This window comes from Cajanus cajan, chromosome 10 (genome assembly GCF_000230855.2).
Source record: "Cajanus cajan strain Asha chromosome 10, NIPB_CcT2T_4, whole genome shotgun sequence".
Taxonomy (NCBI): domain Eukaryota; kingdom Viridiplantae; phylum Streptophyta; class Magnoliopsida; order Fabales; family Fabaceae; genus Cajanus; species Cajanus cajan.
Window position 1 is genome coordinate 48090820 of NC_138526.1, and position 19085 is coordinate 48109904.

The 19085-nt window shown below is 32.5% G+C and overlaps 1 protein-coding gene across 1 annotated transcript; it reads right to left on the minus strand.

The window, feature by feature from the left end:
* Positions 1–15475: 15475 nt before the first annotated feature.
* Positions 15476–17673, minus strand: LOC109806452 (3-ketoacyl-CoA synthase 12). The gene has a single exon (XM_020368864.3). It carries the CDS (start codon positions 17290–17292, stop codon positions 15871–15873), a length of 1422 nt encoding a protein of 473 aa, XP_020224453.1. The 5' UTR covers positions 17293–17673; the 3' UTR covers positions 15476–15870.
* Between the last annotated feature and the right edge of the window lie 1412 nt (positions 17674–19085).

A 19085-nucleotide genomic window follows, 5' to 3' on the forward strand; every position in this document is an offset into this window, starting at 1 on the left:
CATATATATATTTAAGAAGAAGAAGAGTTAGTAGTTACATCTAGACCAATCCTCAAAGATTTAGCCCCTCATGGCCATTTACAAGATCAAAGGAGTGGAAGAAGAAATTACAAAGGAAGAGATGAAGAAAAGGAGTTGATCCTCGTTCCCAAGTGATCCAGCCTCCAAATCTTCGTTCCCACTCTGTTCTTTCTTCCTCCTGTGCTCCCAGCTCTTATTTTTCTCTTTGTTTTCGTCTCTCTTTTCCTTTTCTCTCTCCCCTGCCCTTTTATAATTGCTAGAATTAAAACAGAGTAGGCAGGAAAGAGAAGAATCCGCTCAGCGCCTTGAAACGGCTGAGCGGATTGGGAGTTCTTCACCATGAAGAAACCTCAAAGGCTGAGCGCCTGAGATCCGCTGAGCGCTTTAGAGGCAGAGAGCATCCCTTGTTCCTGGATGAAATTCGCTGAGCGGATGGGAATGGCTGAGCGGATTGAAGGCAGAGAGCACTCCTTCTCCTCCAAGGCCAATCCGCTGGGTGCTTTGAAGTGGCTGAGCGCCTTGAGTTTGGGAAGTTCTCTGACCTGATTTCGCTGAGCGCTTTAGAATGGCTGAGCCATTCTTCTCCAGGTTTCAAAACCTACAAAATAAGCACCAAATTGGATCAAAGGCTTCCTATTCCCTGTACTAACATTAATCAAAAGCACCTCTTTGATTCTAAGCATATATAGATCAAAATAATATCAATATGTACACAAAATGTGCTAGATAAGTGTCTCAAGTGAGTATTAAATCAAACTAATTAGACACTTATCATGCGGTCCCGGAGCGTGCGGCACTCGTCAGTGGTGTGGCCGTAGCTCCTGTGGTACCGGCAGTGTTTGGACTATCGGCGCTGCTGGGGGTGTGGCCGGGTGGTGGAAGTGCTAGTAGGTTATTGTTACTGGCTTCTTCCAGGATGTGGACTCTCGGGGCGTTTAGGGGAGTGTAGAAGTCATACCTCCCGCTTCTGTTGGCTCTGGCTGGCTTCTTGAATTGGCTGTCATTATTGACTTTTACATTATCTTTGTGGCCCTTTTCCGGTTTTGCGGGGCCCTTCCCGCGAACTTGGTCGCGGAAGGCCGAGTGCTCTTCCATCTGAATGTAGCCGGCGGCGCGGGCACGCAGCTCATCCATGTCGCGGGGGGCGTCGCGACATAGGCTGTCGACGAACGATCCGGGTTTCAGTGCCATGAGCATGGCTGTAGGGCGACCTCCGGGTTTAGATTCCGGATCCGAACCGAGATGTTGGAGAAGCGCTCCATGAAAGCTCGTAGAGATTCATTATCGTTCTGCCTGAGGTTGGCCAAGGCGGCCGAGGTTGTGTGGTGAGGCCGGCTGGTGGCGTATTGTGCCACGAATCGCCGCATCAAGGTGGCAAAGCTGTCGATGGATCCGGCTGGTAGTTGGGTGTACCAATGAAGCGCGGGTCCCATGAGTGAGGTCGGAAAAACCCTACACAATATAGCGTCGCTGTTAGTGTAAAGGTTTACCTGAGTTGTGTACGAGTCGATGTGCTCGTCGGGGTCCGTGATGCCATCCACAAAAGGATGACGGCGGAAGGGTTCTTGGCCCTCGGAGACATGGGTGGGGGCCCTGCTAGTGCCCTGCCCTCATCTGTGCGTTGATGCATGAGACCGGTGCGTGGCGGGCCGTGAAGTCGGTGCCTTGGTCGTCGCTCGGGATTGGGAGGCTGAATGTGCCTCCTCCTCATGAGTGTCGCTCTCGTGCGGAGGTTGTTCGGAATGGTGTCGAGGGAGCTGGGCGCGAATGCGCTCATTCTCGGCACGTAACGCTGCGAGGTCTGCTTCATTAACGGTCCGCATCGCTGCAAGGTCGTTTTCGTGCTGGGTGCGCATGTTTTGAAGGTCGGCGTCGTGCTGTTGTCGCATCTGCTCAACTTGGTCGATCAGCCGCCTTAGGGTTGCAGCGTCGCTGTCCATGTTGATTGAGTGGCTTGCGTCGTCTGTCGCTCGTCTGATATGGCTTCTAGTAGAAACCATACAGGTGGCCGATAAGAGTTGTCTTGATCGGCCCCACGGTGGGCGCCAAATGTTCCTACCGGAATTTGGTCGTAGAGGTGATCCGTCCAGTAAGATCGGTGAGCCTCCTTTGCTTGATGTATTGGTGCTCCAAGATGGGGGAGGTAACTGCAAAAGAGACTCTGATGCCAAAGTTAGGGTTTGCATGAGTAATAGTCTCATATATATAATGCACGTACCTTGAGGTGATCTAGGTTTGCCTTGGGCTTTTGGGCTTGAGATAAGATATATCATGATATGATATGATATAATTGAAAGGCGGATCTGGTCTGGGACGAGATCCTCGGAATCAGGTATGATTTGTTCAAATACCGGGCTGACGTCGCGCAGCGCGTGCCCGGGGCTGTTTTGTATTGCTAATCCGGGCTCGGAGCTCGGGTGCGAAGTACGGTTAGTACAATAATAATTTCATAATTAATTATCATTTTTTAAAAAATTCAGTAAAAATACAAATTATCTAATTTTCGATATAAATTCACATTAAAATATATAAAACACCAAAGACACTAAATTGAATCTCGAATCCTAACTAATAAAAATAAACAAACATAAATAAATTCTACAACTGAAAATCTGAGAATTCGCAATTTAATATAATTAAAAGAACTTTTATCTTTGCTTTTAAAATAACATTTTTCTACCTCCTTCATTTGGACTAAAGACATATTTCCATGAGACCTACGTATGCCTTAGTTTTTCAGTAACATTCCAAAACAAGGATACCATCCTTCCACGATCATTCCTTAATTCCCCTCTTTCATTCCCTTAAACAAAGAAACCCTCTAGTTACCTCAAAAAATACACATGGAGGTGTTAATATTACGAGGGATAAGTACTTCGTGTAGAAGAAAAATATGGTACAGTTAGAAAGGGAAATGGAACATGAAAAAAGCAGTAATGGCATCCCACAATGGGAACCTAAAAAATTCTACGAGGTCAAGAAAGATGAACTGATTTGGGGTCAATAAAGGCTTACACTAATAAAGTGATAAATCAAGAAACCTCAGCCGAATATGGTGCGCAAACATCCAAACAAGACCGCCGAATAACACTTTTCATGTGGTTGATGTTACACTTTCTGTCGGAAGTCGGAACCTACTCAAAAATGAATTATATTATATATACTACAAGTTGCACAAAGAATAGAATGAAAATAAATAAATAAAATATGATATATAAATATAACCAACAATTGGCCAAGTAACCAACACAACAGTGCCAGTGAAACATTTACCAACGAGGACACAGATAAACCGAGACAAGATTATTCTACGTAATCAATGGTTTTTATGAGTTTGAATGCTGAATATGTTAAATACTGCAAACAAATGATTTCTTTATTCATAATAATTTTATTTAATTTAAACATTATTTTTTAAAATTTATAAAAATTTAAAAATTATTTAATACTTTATTTTATTATTTAAATTAATGGATAGTTATAAAAATATTTTATATATTAATTAATTTGACTTTTATATAATATAATTTTTAAATCTTTTTAAAATTTATAAACTTGATTTATATATTAAATACTTTTTATTTAACAGTTAAATTATCCAAATTTAATATAGAAATGAGTTATTGAGAGAAATAAATTAATTTCTCCTTATATATATATATATATATATATATATATAAAAAGAGATTAACTTACTTTAATAATAAATTTATTAAAACTTACGTTACTTAATAATTTATGTTTTATATCAAATTTTAAAGATTAAATCATTGAATTAAAAGTTTTTAATGTAAATTAAGTTTTAAAATTTTAAAAATTATTTAATATTTTATTTTATTTATTTAAATTAACGGACAATCATAAAAATATTTTATACTTTGATTTAAAATTTTAAAATATTTACATACTTAATCTATAAATTAAATTTTTTTGATTTAATGGATAAATATAACATATATTATTAAATAAAATAAATCTAAATAAATTTATTCTTAAAATAAGTATATATATATATATATATATATATATATATATATATATAAAATGTGCAGTGTGCTACATTACAACTCCACTCTTAACAGAAGTCAAAGATCAGTCATCAAAATTGTCACGGTCACACTCGAAGGTGAGAACATGATCCAGTAATGTTCAAATTAAATACTATCTGAGAAGAAAATAAGGGAAAAAATTAAACAATTTTTTCATAAATTTAATTTATTTTTTTGTATGAATTAAAAATATATTTTTCAAAAAATTTAATATAAAAGAGTATCTATAAATTAGTTTATGATAAAAATAACTTTAATCTATGAAAATTTTATTTTATTTATTTTCTATAAATATTTATGAAAAAATTTATCTCAAACACACTTTATATAACTTGTCGTAGGTTTTTGAAATGAAATTTTCGAAAGTTCAGACAATGTAAGATACACTTGTTTGCACCTTTCCAACTTATGTTCCAAAAATCCTATATCATCAAAATTATTAGATATTATTCTTACAATCATGTTAGATTAACTATAAAAAATGATAAACAATGTTAAATGAAATAAAAAAAAACTTCGCAAAAAAATAAAATAAATAGAGAGAGACGGGTTCTCACTTCTCTTTAGAATTAAAAATGAGTCGAGTTAAGTCAAATTTGATTAAGTTCGAAAATATTTTATTTTTTCATTTTGAACTTGACTTGATTCAAGTTTGTTTATAGTTCAATTTAGCTTATTAGTTCGATTCACATGAAACAAAAGTGTTTTTTTCAATCTTATATATTTCAAAATTTTAATCTAATAATAAATTTTAGATAAAAAGATTGTTCAATTTTTTTAAAGACAAAACGTAACTTATTTTTATTAGTTTTGTAAAGTTACGATGTTTGATTTCAAACAAACATAATTACAACTAAAATCTGTATAAATAAAACTACTTCATCTTGTATAAAATAATTAAAAACTCAATTCATAATCATGAAATTATAAAGTGTTCACTTATTAACTTATAACTAAATTTTGAAAGTTCTTAAAAATTTTAATAAGTCAAGATTGAATAAAAAAATTATATAAATTATATATGTATATGTCAAGTTGATTCACATAATAAACTAAATAAGTCGAATTATACACTACTCAAGTTTAATTCATTTATTTATTAAGCTCAATCTTTAATTAAAATTAATTCATTTAATTTATGAATAAAATTAAACAAGTTAATTATCAAATTGAGTTTAAAACTATTTTTCAATTAGTTTGATTTACTATCACCCATAGTCTATCCTGCCATTGTAACTCTATTTTTTCCTTACCTTGATGACAAGTGACATGTCACATGTAAGAGAATCTAAAAAAATAAATAAAATAAAATAAAATAAATCAAACTTTTTATATAATCTAAAATTAACTTATAAAGTATACATATAAAAATTTAGCAGAGTTATGCGAATTTTATGAGAAGGATCTACTACTAGAAGTATCTAATGATGATATTGAAACAAAGTATTTATAACCAGAAGTATTAGTGTTAGGAGAGAACTAATGACATCCCTCTCTTCATAAAAAAAAATTATGAAAAAGGTCAGGATGGATAAGATAATATTAGTACAAAATATTTACTATTAGAAATAATAACTAATTTCTACCAGCAATCATCATCACCTATAAGATATGTATTTTTTTTAAAAATAGTTTATTCCAAATTCTAAACAAATTAATTAATGGAAATAAGTTAGTGTCACTTATGTCAACCAATTTCGATTAATCAAAATTAATATTCGACACTTGAGAACCATGTCTGAACCAAAATCATGTGACAATGTCTATTTTATTTTGCGTCAACATGGTTTTTGACTTTTTTGGGCTGATGTTGCAATAGGTTTAGTTGGGTACATAAAGAAACGTAAAACTACTGGGCCTCTTTTCGGGTACTACCAATCCACCATTTTCAGCTATGTATCCTACTTAAGATAAAGCAACATTTGGACTAAAAAAAATGAAGGAAAATTAATTTTTTAGACTAACCATAGATAAAAGTTAATTCATCTTATAATGGTTACAAGCATATTATGTTTTAAAGAGTTTACCTATGACATCATTCTCACTCTACCTTTTTATTTTTATTTTTGCATTTTCTGAAATCTTATCTATTAAAACGGCATTTAAAAAAAACTTTATATAGTTCATATATGAACTTTTTATTTTTATTTTTATGAGCTATATGTATTCTTACCGGTTAAAGACGATTCTACTTAAGTTGAAAAAGACAATTACAAAAATCTTCTAAATATTTATGTTTTTGTATAAGGATAAAAATTAAATACATTACATGTTATTTTTTAATTAAAATTAAAATCTCAATTCGGTAATATAAAAATTGTTCCATTAAATATTAAGATATGAAAATTCAATTTTGACCAACACTAACAACTCTTATATATTACATATAAGTTATATTTTTGCATGACTAGGATTTCGAGTTACTATACCTCGAGTGCATGCAATTGTCATCATCCCAAAATTCTCCCTTAACCCCTTCTTCCATACTCTTAATTTTTATGCACATTAAACAAACACATACACATTAATGGAGTTGGCTCTAGTTGTAGATTTGTGACGCCACTATTTTTTCTCTCTTTTCCACTTCTGCCCCCACCCCCTTCTTCTTTATGTCTAGATTTTATTTTTTCATCATGTCACAACAGATATGCACTTATGGAAGAAGAGAGGAAGAAGAAGAGAAAAAAAGGGGACACCAACAACCAGAAATTGTCTCCAATAGTGATGCACGGTGGTTGACGCCACTTTATGACTGCATGTTGTGGTGGATGGTTGGAAAGAGGATGAGATGAAAATAATAGGACGTATCATTAAAAATGTGAATGATAAATTAATTTAATGAACAATAATTTTTATAAATAGTAGACTATCCATAAAGGTAGATCACCGTAAAATTCATCATAATTAGTAATATAAGTTCATAAATGTGTATTTATTTTAAAGGTTATAAAAATAAATTATGTAATACGTGACCTAAATACTAATATATTATCATCCCTAATAAATAAGTATTTATTTTAAAGATTATAAAAGTAAATTATATAATATCTGACCTAAATACTAGCTACTGTATTTTCATCCCTAATTCACTAGGGCACAAAAGAATGGTGTACCTAACTTGTGTTTTTATTTATTTATTATTTATTTTTTTATTATCATTTACTAGTATGAACTGCCCAATGAAGATGCATGTGAGTTGTTGTAGCAAAATTGATGTCCCACGTTTTTGTTGTCGTGCAGCTGACCATCTCTCCCTTTATAATTAATTTCTACTTTTAATGCTCTTTTATGCCACATTTAGTTTGATGTTATTAAAAGTAAAAGAAAGTGTTATTAACATAATATATATGCTCTTTTTTATATTTTATTCAAAATTAAATATATTTTTAGTTTTTCAAATATAAGATAAAATTATTTTTAATTTTTTAAATTTAAAATTGATTATTTTTAGTTTTTATAAATTCATAAAATTTTATTTTAATTCTTATACTGAAATTTTGATTAAAAAAAATATGTCAAATACTATTGTATAAAATTTACTTACTAATACGTTTTACTTTCGGTGAAAACATCATATTAAATACAAGTATATAATTATTTTAATTTATTATTTTCATATATGTTATTGGTGATTTAAGAGTTTAAAATAATTATTTTAAAAAATTATAAAGATTACAAATAACATTTTTAAATTTAAGATATTAAAAATAAATTTATTCTAAATTTAAGAAAAAAATATATTTAAGTCATTTATTTACTTATCACATTACTAAAAAAAAATATATTTACCTATCACATTTTCCATTTATTTTCTTTTTCAGATAAAGCTTTTTATCTTTGTCTTTCTTTAACGTATATAGCCAAGATTAGAGTGGACATGTAACATTTTGCTTTCGTTTCTCAATCATGCTCATATACATTTATGTATACCAGCAGTACGAAGATTGAAAAAGGAGCATTAATTTCTGTTGACATAGCTATTATTTATAGTATTTTTTTTAATAACACAGATATAACACTAAATAAAATTATGTTCGAATCGGATAAAGATAATATGTACCAAAATTCTACTTCATATAATACTTTTATACTCTATATCATTGATTACGTTATACCAATCAGAAGTTAATTGATTTACGTATTCTGTAGTTATTGTTATAATTATTTGAAACACTGTTTCATATTCCAGCAAATTTCGTTTGTAAAATATGTTGCCATGAGAGAGCAAAAGAAATCAAGAATACTGATCCATAGTAGGTAACTTCGAGAAAGAAAGAAAAAAAAGCACATCAAAAAGCTTAGTGATATAAAATGTTATACTTGAAATTCTTTTCACAAGCAGAAGATAATTAGTGAAAGATTTTTTTTGGGTAAATTTTTTGAGTTAATATAGATAATAATTTATTAACTTATATAGACAATAATTTAATTCTATTTTTCATCATTGTTTCACGTGAGATTTGTGAGTGAATATTTTTTTTCACTAAAATATATTTTCATGTTTAATTTTTTAATTATTATTTTGTGAGAGATTTGCGAAGAGATTGTTCCCCTCAAAATTATTAAATTTTGTAGAGCAATAGGGAGAGAAAATAAAATTGTAGCTAACTATCTCAAATTTGCAAGAAAATAGTGAAAGATGTTATTTCTTGACAAAATGAGTCAACTTAGACTGCCCCGAAAAAAAAAGTTTGTACATTTATTTTAAATTACTCTTGCATATTTTTTTCTCTTAATATATAAAGGACCTACACAAATCATTATATCTAAATAATAAAAAAATCTCAAATAAATCACATCTAATTTGATCTGATTTGCTACATAACAAATATCAAATTACTTATAATAAAATAAATCAAATGCACAACAAATTTTTTACATAATAAATTACAAATTATATTCAAAATAAATTTGAAATGACTTAATTAAATTTATATTAAAAATAATAAATAAATAATTATTAAAAAAGGGGCTAGTGGGCAAGCCTGCCTTGACATGCCATTTGACCCAACAGATTGACAGGCTAGGTGGGATGGGCCAAAATACTTTGTCTAACCTGCCAATTTTTTTACTGGTCAACTCATAGGCCATGACCCATTTTATCATCGCTATTCATTCCATGTCCAACGTGACCGAGTTAGAGAGCTCCTCAGTAACTCACATCTGACTCTACCAATCTCATGTCTAATGTGGTCAGAGCAAATAGTACCTAACTTGAGTAAATCCCGACACCATGAAGGTGCATCCAATGTGATGAGAATTTTTGCATTTGGCAAAATCTCATTTTAGCTTAATCCACTTGAAATACAGAAAAGGCTCACATGCAACATATAATACAATATTTAAGCATCATAAATAACTCAAAATCAACTTAGTACACATGTAACCATTACATTTCATTAACCATCAAATTCTCCACCAAAACACCTTCTAACACCAAGAAAACTCAAAACAACCTTACATCCCTTTTAAATTCAATCAAAACAACCAACATTCTATGAAATTAATCACTGCATAAGTAGTATTATACATCAAGTTTAAATGATTTTTTTTTTGAAAAAAACTGTTGACAACTGAAATTATAACCACAAATTTTAATTGTAAGATTGGTCTTTGAAACTAGGTGACCAATATTACAACAACTAATTTTGTAGTTCTAGCAACGTCTACATTTAATTGTTAAGTTGTAACGAAAACAATTTCAATTGCTATTAATAATAGTAACTAGGGTTTTAGTGACAATTTTTTGTCCGTCTCTAATTCGATTATTTAACATAAAAACGATTGAAATAAACTAAATAACAACGAATTTGATTAGTTGTTAAAACATTTTTTTAATGACTAACATCACATAATTTAATAAAAAAACACGTTACTTAAATCACTATAACCAATAGCGACAATATAATAAATAATTCCAAAGATATACATAATTTTAAAACACCCTTATTTACATAATAAATTTATAAAACTATACTATAAGAGTAAAAAACCATGATTTTATATTTATGCAATAAGAAAGACGATAGTCTATAGTAAATAAAATAAAATATGAAATGTGGAGTGCGGTAAAATACCACTAAACCCATTATTTTTTTTATAGAGGAATTCTAATTCCTTCAAAAATATGATTCAAAAAAATGTCGACTCATTTAAAAACTTATACCTGTCAATACATTTAATTATAAATTAATTAATTTTAACTTTTTAAAACTTTTATCTTTAGTTGAAGGATGATTCGGCATATTTGATTGGGAATATATATATCAATTCTCTCTTTTTTTATAAAGAAAATAAAAAATTATTTATGTTTAAAAAAATAATTTAGACAAAATTATTAATAAATAAATAAACCCAAAGTGAACCACAATAAGGCAAACACGAAATCCACCTTGCAGTAAATTCCTATAAACTGTTGGAAATTTAATTCATGTTTGTTGCGTGACAAGTTGCAGCTGTAGTAGCTGTCCATCTGTTGCATGGGTCCATCACATGCCTTTTCCAAATCTGAATGCTTCCTAACATAAATTCAATTGCATTTTTATTTTAAAATATTACAATTTATACACTTTTCAATTCATTAAATTGTCATCGATTAACACAAATAGTATATCATTCAATCTAAATTTATGTTTTCTACTATGAGAGTTTGAAATCTAATAATCATAAAATCTTATTTTAGATTGATATATTTACTAAAAAAAAACTCTTGCTGTCAAGAGTGAAATTTCTCTGATAAATTTTTATTGACCCTTAAATCAATAAGTGAAATTTTGAGTTAAACCAAATACTTTTAACTTCAACTAATTATTAAATAAATAATGATGTCTAATCTATTTTTTACTACTAGCCATGAACTATCATGAACTTACTACTTGATATAGTTACAAGAGTAATGATTTAACCTCCGAATTTTGTGTCCAAAATATAACGACCCAGCTAGTTACTACACGCGGCACAGCACACCGGAAACACCAGACAGATAGAACAAATATATAATATAGGATCTAGAATATATATATATACAAGGTCCCAATCCGACTAGAGTTAGAGTGTATAATAAAATACAACAAAATTACTCTACTCGGTAATTAAAACAACAAAAAGATCCAAATCAGATCAGCTTCGTCTGTCAACTATAGACTCACCATCAGCCACCAACCTATCCCTGCTCTGCTCCCATACATAGTATGATCATTGCAGTCCAAACAACATGAAGACAACAAAGGGTAAGCTAGTGTAAAGAAATCAACATACATATATAAATATGTGAATAGAAAACATCTACAGCTATCAGCACATCCGCACGGCTTATAATACACCACAGCAATTCAGCAATATCAGCACCGCTCAGCGGCTATAACAGCACCACAATAGTGGCTAACAGCAGCACCGACATAGCGACTATAACAGCACCACAATAGTGGCTATAACAGCACCGACATAGCGGCTAAAACAACACCACCATAGTGGTCATACACAACATACAACTAAACAGCTCACAGTACAACACATCAATATACAGCACAGCACAGCAAATCAGCATACAACACGGCTAAGTAGTATTCAACACAGCCTACTACTCACAACTCAGCTCATCATTCTAGAGCACCGCAATATCTTGTAATACAACATTTAAAATCATCAATAACAGCCCATTTCAGCACATCTATATTCATGTATTTCAGCTTAACAACAATTTTCATCTTAACTCAGCAATAAACATCATCTATCTAAGATTTCAGCAAGGTTTAACAGCTATTGATATATAAATCATCATCATCATACGCGCCCGGCGCATTCATGGTCGCGCCCGGCGTGGCACAACCAGAGAGCACCAGGGACCAGCGCGCCCGGCGCAAGGGTACTCGCGCCCGGCGTGACCCAGCCAGAGAGCTCAAGGCTCTCACGCGCCTGGCGCAATATTAATTGCGCCCAACACAAGCCCAGGCAGAGACTCTAAGGAGTCTCACGCGCCCGGCGTGGCCTAACCCGCGCCCAGCATGGGGAAGGCAGAGACCTAACAAGGTCTCGCGCCCGGCGCAATTCGCATTGCGCCCAGCGCCCTCTTAGCAGAGACTCCAAAGGAGCCTCCGTGCCCAGCGAGTCCAAACGCGCGCCTAGCGTGGCACCAGAACACCCAAAGTATGTCACTATTAATATCGCGCCCGGCGCAGCTCAAGTCACGCCCGACGTGGGCCAACCAGAGACTCCCATTTGCAAGCTCGCCCGGCGCACACAGCTTTGCGCCCGGCGGGATTGCCTAAATAGAGTCCCCTGGTGGTCACGTGCCCGGCGCGAAGAATAGCGCTCAGCGCGAAACTCAGTAGCAACTTCCCCAAGTTTGAAAATTGCCCAAATCCTACAAAACTTAATAGAAAACCAGCATGCAATCTAGGGGTGAGCAACGGGTGGGTTTGGTCGGGTTCGGGTTAAAAATGTTCAACCCGTTGTAAACCGACTTTGAAAAAATGTGACCCATATCCGACCGACTGAGCTTTCGATTTGAGGCGGTTCGGGTTGAAACGGATTCGGATTTAAGCGGGTGGGTATAATCGGGTTTGAATTTTTTTGTAGACCAATTTATCTTAACGAAGATGAAGCTTAAAACGATAAAAAATATTTTTAAAATAGTGTATAAAAATAGAATGAATGTGACAATAGATGGTGTAAATAGATTCGTAGTTAAAACATTTACAAACTAAAGAAGCAAAAATAAAAGATAACAAAATTCATAGTTGTTACATGGAAAAGAAATATAAAGTTAGATTACAAAACCATAAGAAATCACAGTCACACAAAATGTAATCAAAATGGAGATAAGAAGATGGAAAAGAAAGACAAAGAAAGAAGCAAAAAGATAACTCTAAAAATGGACTAGTGTGTTGAGAAGTTGAATGAGGAAGGAGAAGACAAAATAAATATCTAAGTTATGAGAAAAAGGAAAAAAAATAAGTTACAAATTGATGGCTATATTATACTTGAAATAAAGACTTTTAAATTTGGACCATTGTTGTTTAGTTATACAAAAGTAATAAAAATTTAAACTTATCTCATTTTCGGTTGGGTTCGGTTTTTAGCGGGTTTAAAAATTCAAAACCGAACCCGCCCAATATAACCCGTATAAAATCAAAATTTTAACCCGATTTACCCATAAGACCCGCCCGAACCCACCCAAAAGAAATATTTTTTTTCGGGTTTTTCGGGTTCGGTTCGGGTGTCGGTTTAATGCTCACCCCTAATGCAATCTAGCCAAAAGTTCTCATTTTCGTCAAAGATCAATATAAACGCTACATTTTCCACATGCAACCACAAAACCAGAATTTCTCAAAAATTTCCTCAAAGACCCAAAAACCTCGAAACCCTTAATTTTCATCCATCTCAGCTCAAATCATCAATCATCAACAATCAAGTGAGTTTCTAGACTCATTTTCAGCCAAAATGCAGCAAAAACTAACTTCCCTTACCTCGGTTCGAAGATCCGAGCTCCGGGAAGAGAAGGACGAGAGAGAAGATGAAGGAGAAGAAAGCTTGAAACGAGCGGAGAAGAGAAACCACTTTAGCCAGCTTCGCAACACCTACCCAGCACTTTCAACCCAAGAGATCACCACAAGGAAAGGTTAATGAAAAGGGGAGAATGGAGTCAAAGAGAGTGTTTGAGTGAGAGTTGGGGAAATGAGAGAAAAGTGAAGTGAGTAGGGGGAAAAAAGAATTAGGGACGACTCACACAAAACTTCGTCCAAATAAATAAAATAATAATATTTTTTAATAAATTTATTATAAAATATTTTATAATAAATTTATTAAAAAATATTATTATTTTATTTATTCGGACGAAGTTTCGGACACAAATTACTGTATCAATACTCTAGTTATAATGTATCATCCACTTTTTTTTAATCATTTTTTGTGTAAAAAAAATTCAATTACCTGCTATAAAAAAACAATTCATGAACATATATATATGCTTTGCTGAAATTCCGCGGTAAATCTGTTTTTATAACAATTCCGCGGTAATTCATGTAACATCCATGGTCTCCAATTAATGCCATTAGAAGTTATAAAATAAAATAAACTTTTAAAACTAAAGTTAAAATTATGAGAAAATTTAAAGATATTAATTTTACTTCTTTAATTAATTTTATTTTCTTATATATATATATATATATATATATATGTTTTTTTCAAAAAAACTCAAACATAATATGCTTAGATAAGAGAGAGAAAAAAAGGGAAAACACACATCTTTATTTTTAAATTAAATTTCAAAAATTTCAAAGTATGATTAAAAACAATTTTATATCGCTATATAAATTGTCAAGGTCGACGTAACGGTTCAAATTAAAATTTTCTTTTTCTTTTTCAATTAATTTTTTTAAAAATTTCCTAATCCATCGTTGTAAAGGGAGCGCAAATGTTGTCATGATTATAGCTGACGTTGGTTAATCAATTTATGAATGAAAGTCACGAATGACACAGGCTGCAGCGCCAAAACCTAGTACCAACGAACCAATGCAATGCAATGCTTGATGCGTGCTTTCACAGATTGTGTTCTAGAGGGCATGTCATTGTTGCAGCAAAGGAGAGGGGGAAAAACACGTAAGAAAGCTGGGGTTTTCTTTGCAAATTCGAACCGGGACCTCAAAACTATTTTCACAAATTTCAAGCATTTTTGCAAGTCATGTATCACTAATTATTTCCAACCGTTTATGTACATCACAGTAAATTCAACATCGGTGTGGGGGGCCCTTCTTTCTGAGGAGCACGGAAGAGGTGAACTGTTTTTGTGTCAGTATACTTTTACCAATTACCATGCTCGGAATATATGAATACTGCCTCACAATTACACCTTCCCTCTCTAGATTTCACATCAATTCCAACCTTTTTGTGTACAATTCAAATTCTCCATTTATTATTGGTTAGGTTTCATGAAGAAAATAGCGTATGTTCATTATGAACGCAACTATATTTTTGCATCCAATTGTATCTTAGACTAACCTGTCTATTTGGAGTATATTGAACCCAAATAAAAGCTCGTTTAGTGCCATTTATTAACTTTTCTTAATTCTTCTAAATATTACGATTTTTTTATTATTTAGTCTTTACTTTTATATAAATTACATAAAAGCTCGTGATGTTTAAAAAAGTTAGAAAAAATAACAAAAAGAAAAAGAAAAAAAACTAATAGAATAACTATTTAACAGACGGACAATATATCGTTCTAGAGGAAAGGAGATTGACCTTGACTGGAAGATGCAATATAAGTAATGTAAGTTGCATTAAGTATGACGTGACCTTAAAATAATGAGCAGGTTACCATGTTTTCCTCTTGAATAAATATAAAAAGCAAGAATCCACGCACAACCCCACAAAACTCATATATAATCTATCCAACAACCAGTTCATGAGGAATTGATGAAAATTATATATATTTTTTAAAAAGGAACTACACTGTTTTTTATGCAAAAAAAAAAAGAAGAAAGTATTATCACATCCTATTAAAACAAATAAAAACTAGGAAGTACAAAAAAAAAAAAACATAATACCCTTTTAACAGTGCGCCAGGCTTCAATCAGTCACATTAGGAACTGCACACACCTTACTTATTAGGTAATGGACCCTTGAGGGATTCATCAATAATTATAGTTTACATAAAAATAAATACAGATGCATAGTGTGACATTGATGCCTGTGTTAGGAGAAGCTTAAAATGTAGAGTTGCCTTTTCTTTCTTTCTTCTATTTTTTCCCCATCATTTTTCTCCTATTTAAAATGAGATACACAATTAATTAATATAACCTTACTTGAGAAGAAAATCAGGAAGTTTGAATGTGGTTGCATCCTCAACATTGTTGATCCATCCAAACTTCTCCAAGAAAGGGTTGGCCAAGGAGTCTGGTGGGTAGCAATCAATGCAGTCTTCCCACACATTTGCATTCTTCAGATCCTTCATTACCTCCCACAAACAGCTGTTGCATTTAAAGCCAGCACCAAAGCTTATCATCAATACTCTGTCACCTTTGTTGAGCCTCTTCTTGGCCTCCATGTACCCTAGCACATACCACAGGCTACTAGCTGAAGTGTTGCCAAAACGGTGCAGTGTCATCCTTGCTGGCTCAAGATCATGCTCACACAGATCCAAGCTCATTCCAATCCCATCAATCACAGCTTTTCCACCTGTGTGGAGGCAAAAGTGATCCACACCCGTCTTGAAGTTCAAAGGAGACTTACTAGATTTGTTAGATCCCCCACTTGAAGAAGACTTGAGTGAACTACTTTGCCTCAGTTTTTTTATGAGGGACACAATCATAAACCTCAGCAACTCCCTAGTTGGCAAAACCTTTGGTGACAACACCCTTAAGTTCTCAACAAAGGCTCTTGTAGCAGCCTTGGGGAGATTCTTCGCAAGGTAAAATCCAAGCCTTCCTTGCTCATCCTCCTTCTGGTTGCAGCAACTATAAGCGTCTTCTCTAGCCCCATGATGAGTCCTCACCAAGCACTTCAACCTCAACATGGCTTTGTGCTTCAAGGACCTTTTGTTTGTCAAAAGTATGACACAACCCCCAGTCCTGAACAAACAGTTGGCAAGAATCATTGATCTGTCGTTGCCATCGTACCAGTTTGGACTCAGAGATTCAGAAGTGACCAAAAGAGCACACTTGTTCTTCTGGGACTTGAACACGTTTCTTATGATGTCCAATGAGATAAGGCTAGCACTACACCCCATACCAGTGAGGTTATAAGCCTTTATGTCATCCCTCATTTTGTAATGGTTGATGATCCTGGAAGTCAAAGAAGGAACACAAGCGAACATAGAGACATTCACCACAAGGACATCGATCTGTGAGGGGGACATGCCAGACCTCGCAAGAAGCTTGGCAATGCTGTCGTGGAAAAACTCCTCCATCTCAGTAACACCATCGAGCAACGTTGGATTTGCCTCACGACCCTCGATGACGTTGCTTGGAGCATAAGTTTCTTCACCTATGCCAGAGTTGACAACGGCTTTGAGGAGGAACTTGTACTCGTTCAGACCCAAGTGCTTGTTCCTCCCTATGATCTTGCCACAACACTCGGTTCCAAGCTTTCTCTCATCGCTTGGCTTGTAGAGTTGGTAGTCCAATATGTAACACTCTCGGTCCCTTCTCTGATCAAACAACTTCCAGATCAGGAAGCACAAGTACAATGCTGTAGCACCATAAAGTAAAGTGAGGAACTCCATTGGAGAGAGAGAGAGAGAAGAGAAGAAGAAGTGGACTTAAGAGTTAAGAAAGAATTTGATGGGTTTGAAATTCAAATAAAGGGAGTAGTACAATTTATAATGAGAGAATGAGTTGGATGTGTGAAAAAATGTCAATACTCAATAGTAATAGTGTAGCTATATCTCAACCCCCAACAAACTTGTTACGTCGTTGAAGCTTTCGTGTGAATCTTTATTACTAGAAACAAAGGAAGTACTAGTCACACCTTGAGCATGTGTAAGGAAGAGTTCCCTACTTTCCCTGGTTTGTGTGTATAAGTCTTTATTCCAGAATAGGACACTGCATGGTCACCTTTATTATCAATATTTTTCTCCAAACGGCCTATATATTATATTACAAACCAGCTAGTTTACGCTGTAATAATGAAAAATGCAGCAGTTGTGGGAAACAAAATGAAAAGGCCGCGGATAGTAGGTTACCCAATATGGTTATCCACATTTAAGGAAGAAGAAGTATGGTAGATACAGTGGAACACATTACACAGTAATATTGCATAAAATTATTAAATAGATATATATGTCTGGCGCCCGTACGTGATAGAATTTAATGAGTATGCATTTTCACGGTATAAAACTTTTTAACCATTATAAATATGACTTTGAAGTAATTTTTATAAATTTTAATGGACAGACTATTTTCTCAAAAATATATATAGAACATAAATGAAACGAGGAGCCTCAACATCTTATGCCAGTTTTCTTATTTTTAATTATTTATCAGATTTCACATCCACTAGTCATAATAAAATAATATATATAAATTAGAAACAAATTTCACTTAGCATACTAGCGATTAGCACAAAGGAAACAAGCAATGACTATAAGCTTAAATTATATATATATATATATATATATATATATATATATATATATAAAAGATTTGATTATTTTAAAAATAAATTTATTTATACTTACTTAATTCAATAATTTATGTTTTATGTTAAATTTCAAAGATTTAATCTTTGAATTTAAATTTTTTAATACATATATCAAATCTATAAATTTTTAAAAGATTTGTCCAATTTATAAGATGTAAGGACCTACTTGTCCTTCTCAAGCTAGAGAACTCACTTATAGAAGAGCTTAGCTGCAAATCTGACTTGAATAAGAAGGGCTACAACTCTTCTAGTATGTCTTTTCTTTCTCGTCCAAGACCATATAAAGAATAATAGAAAAAGGAATGAATTTGAAAAATATTTGATACTTAATTTTATTAATTCAAATAAACGTATAAAATATTTTTATAATTATCTATTAATTTGAATTAATAAAATAAAGTATTAAATAAATTTTAAATTTTAAAAAATTTGCATACTTTTTATGCAAATTTATTCTTAGAATAAATGAATTCCTCCTTATATATATATATATATATATATATATATATATATATATATATAACATTTTAGAATTTAAATGTGAAATAAGTTTTACATCGATTAAATTTGAGAATGTTGAGTAGTATATAAATAAAAAAGATTTACTTACTAGATGTTTTAAGGTTTTGGATTATATTGTGATGTTTCTTATGTTTAATACTCTCCAACCCAACAAAGCATACATGCAAAGTACACCTAGTTTAGTGAAAGCTTAATTAGATAGGGAAATTAATCAATAAGTGCTCCATTATAATATTTTTCTTAAATTACAGATGTTGAATTGAAATATAGATGTTTAAATCTTAATTAAGGGTCCTAAAGTATATATAAATAAAAGACAAAAACTTAAGAGGCTTACCGATTAAGTTTTAGTCG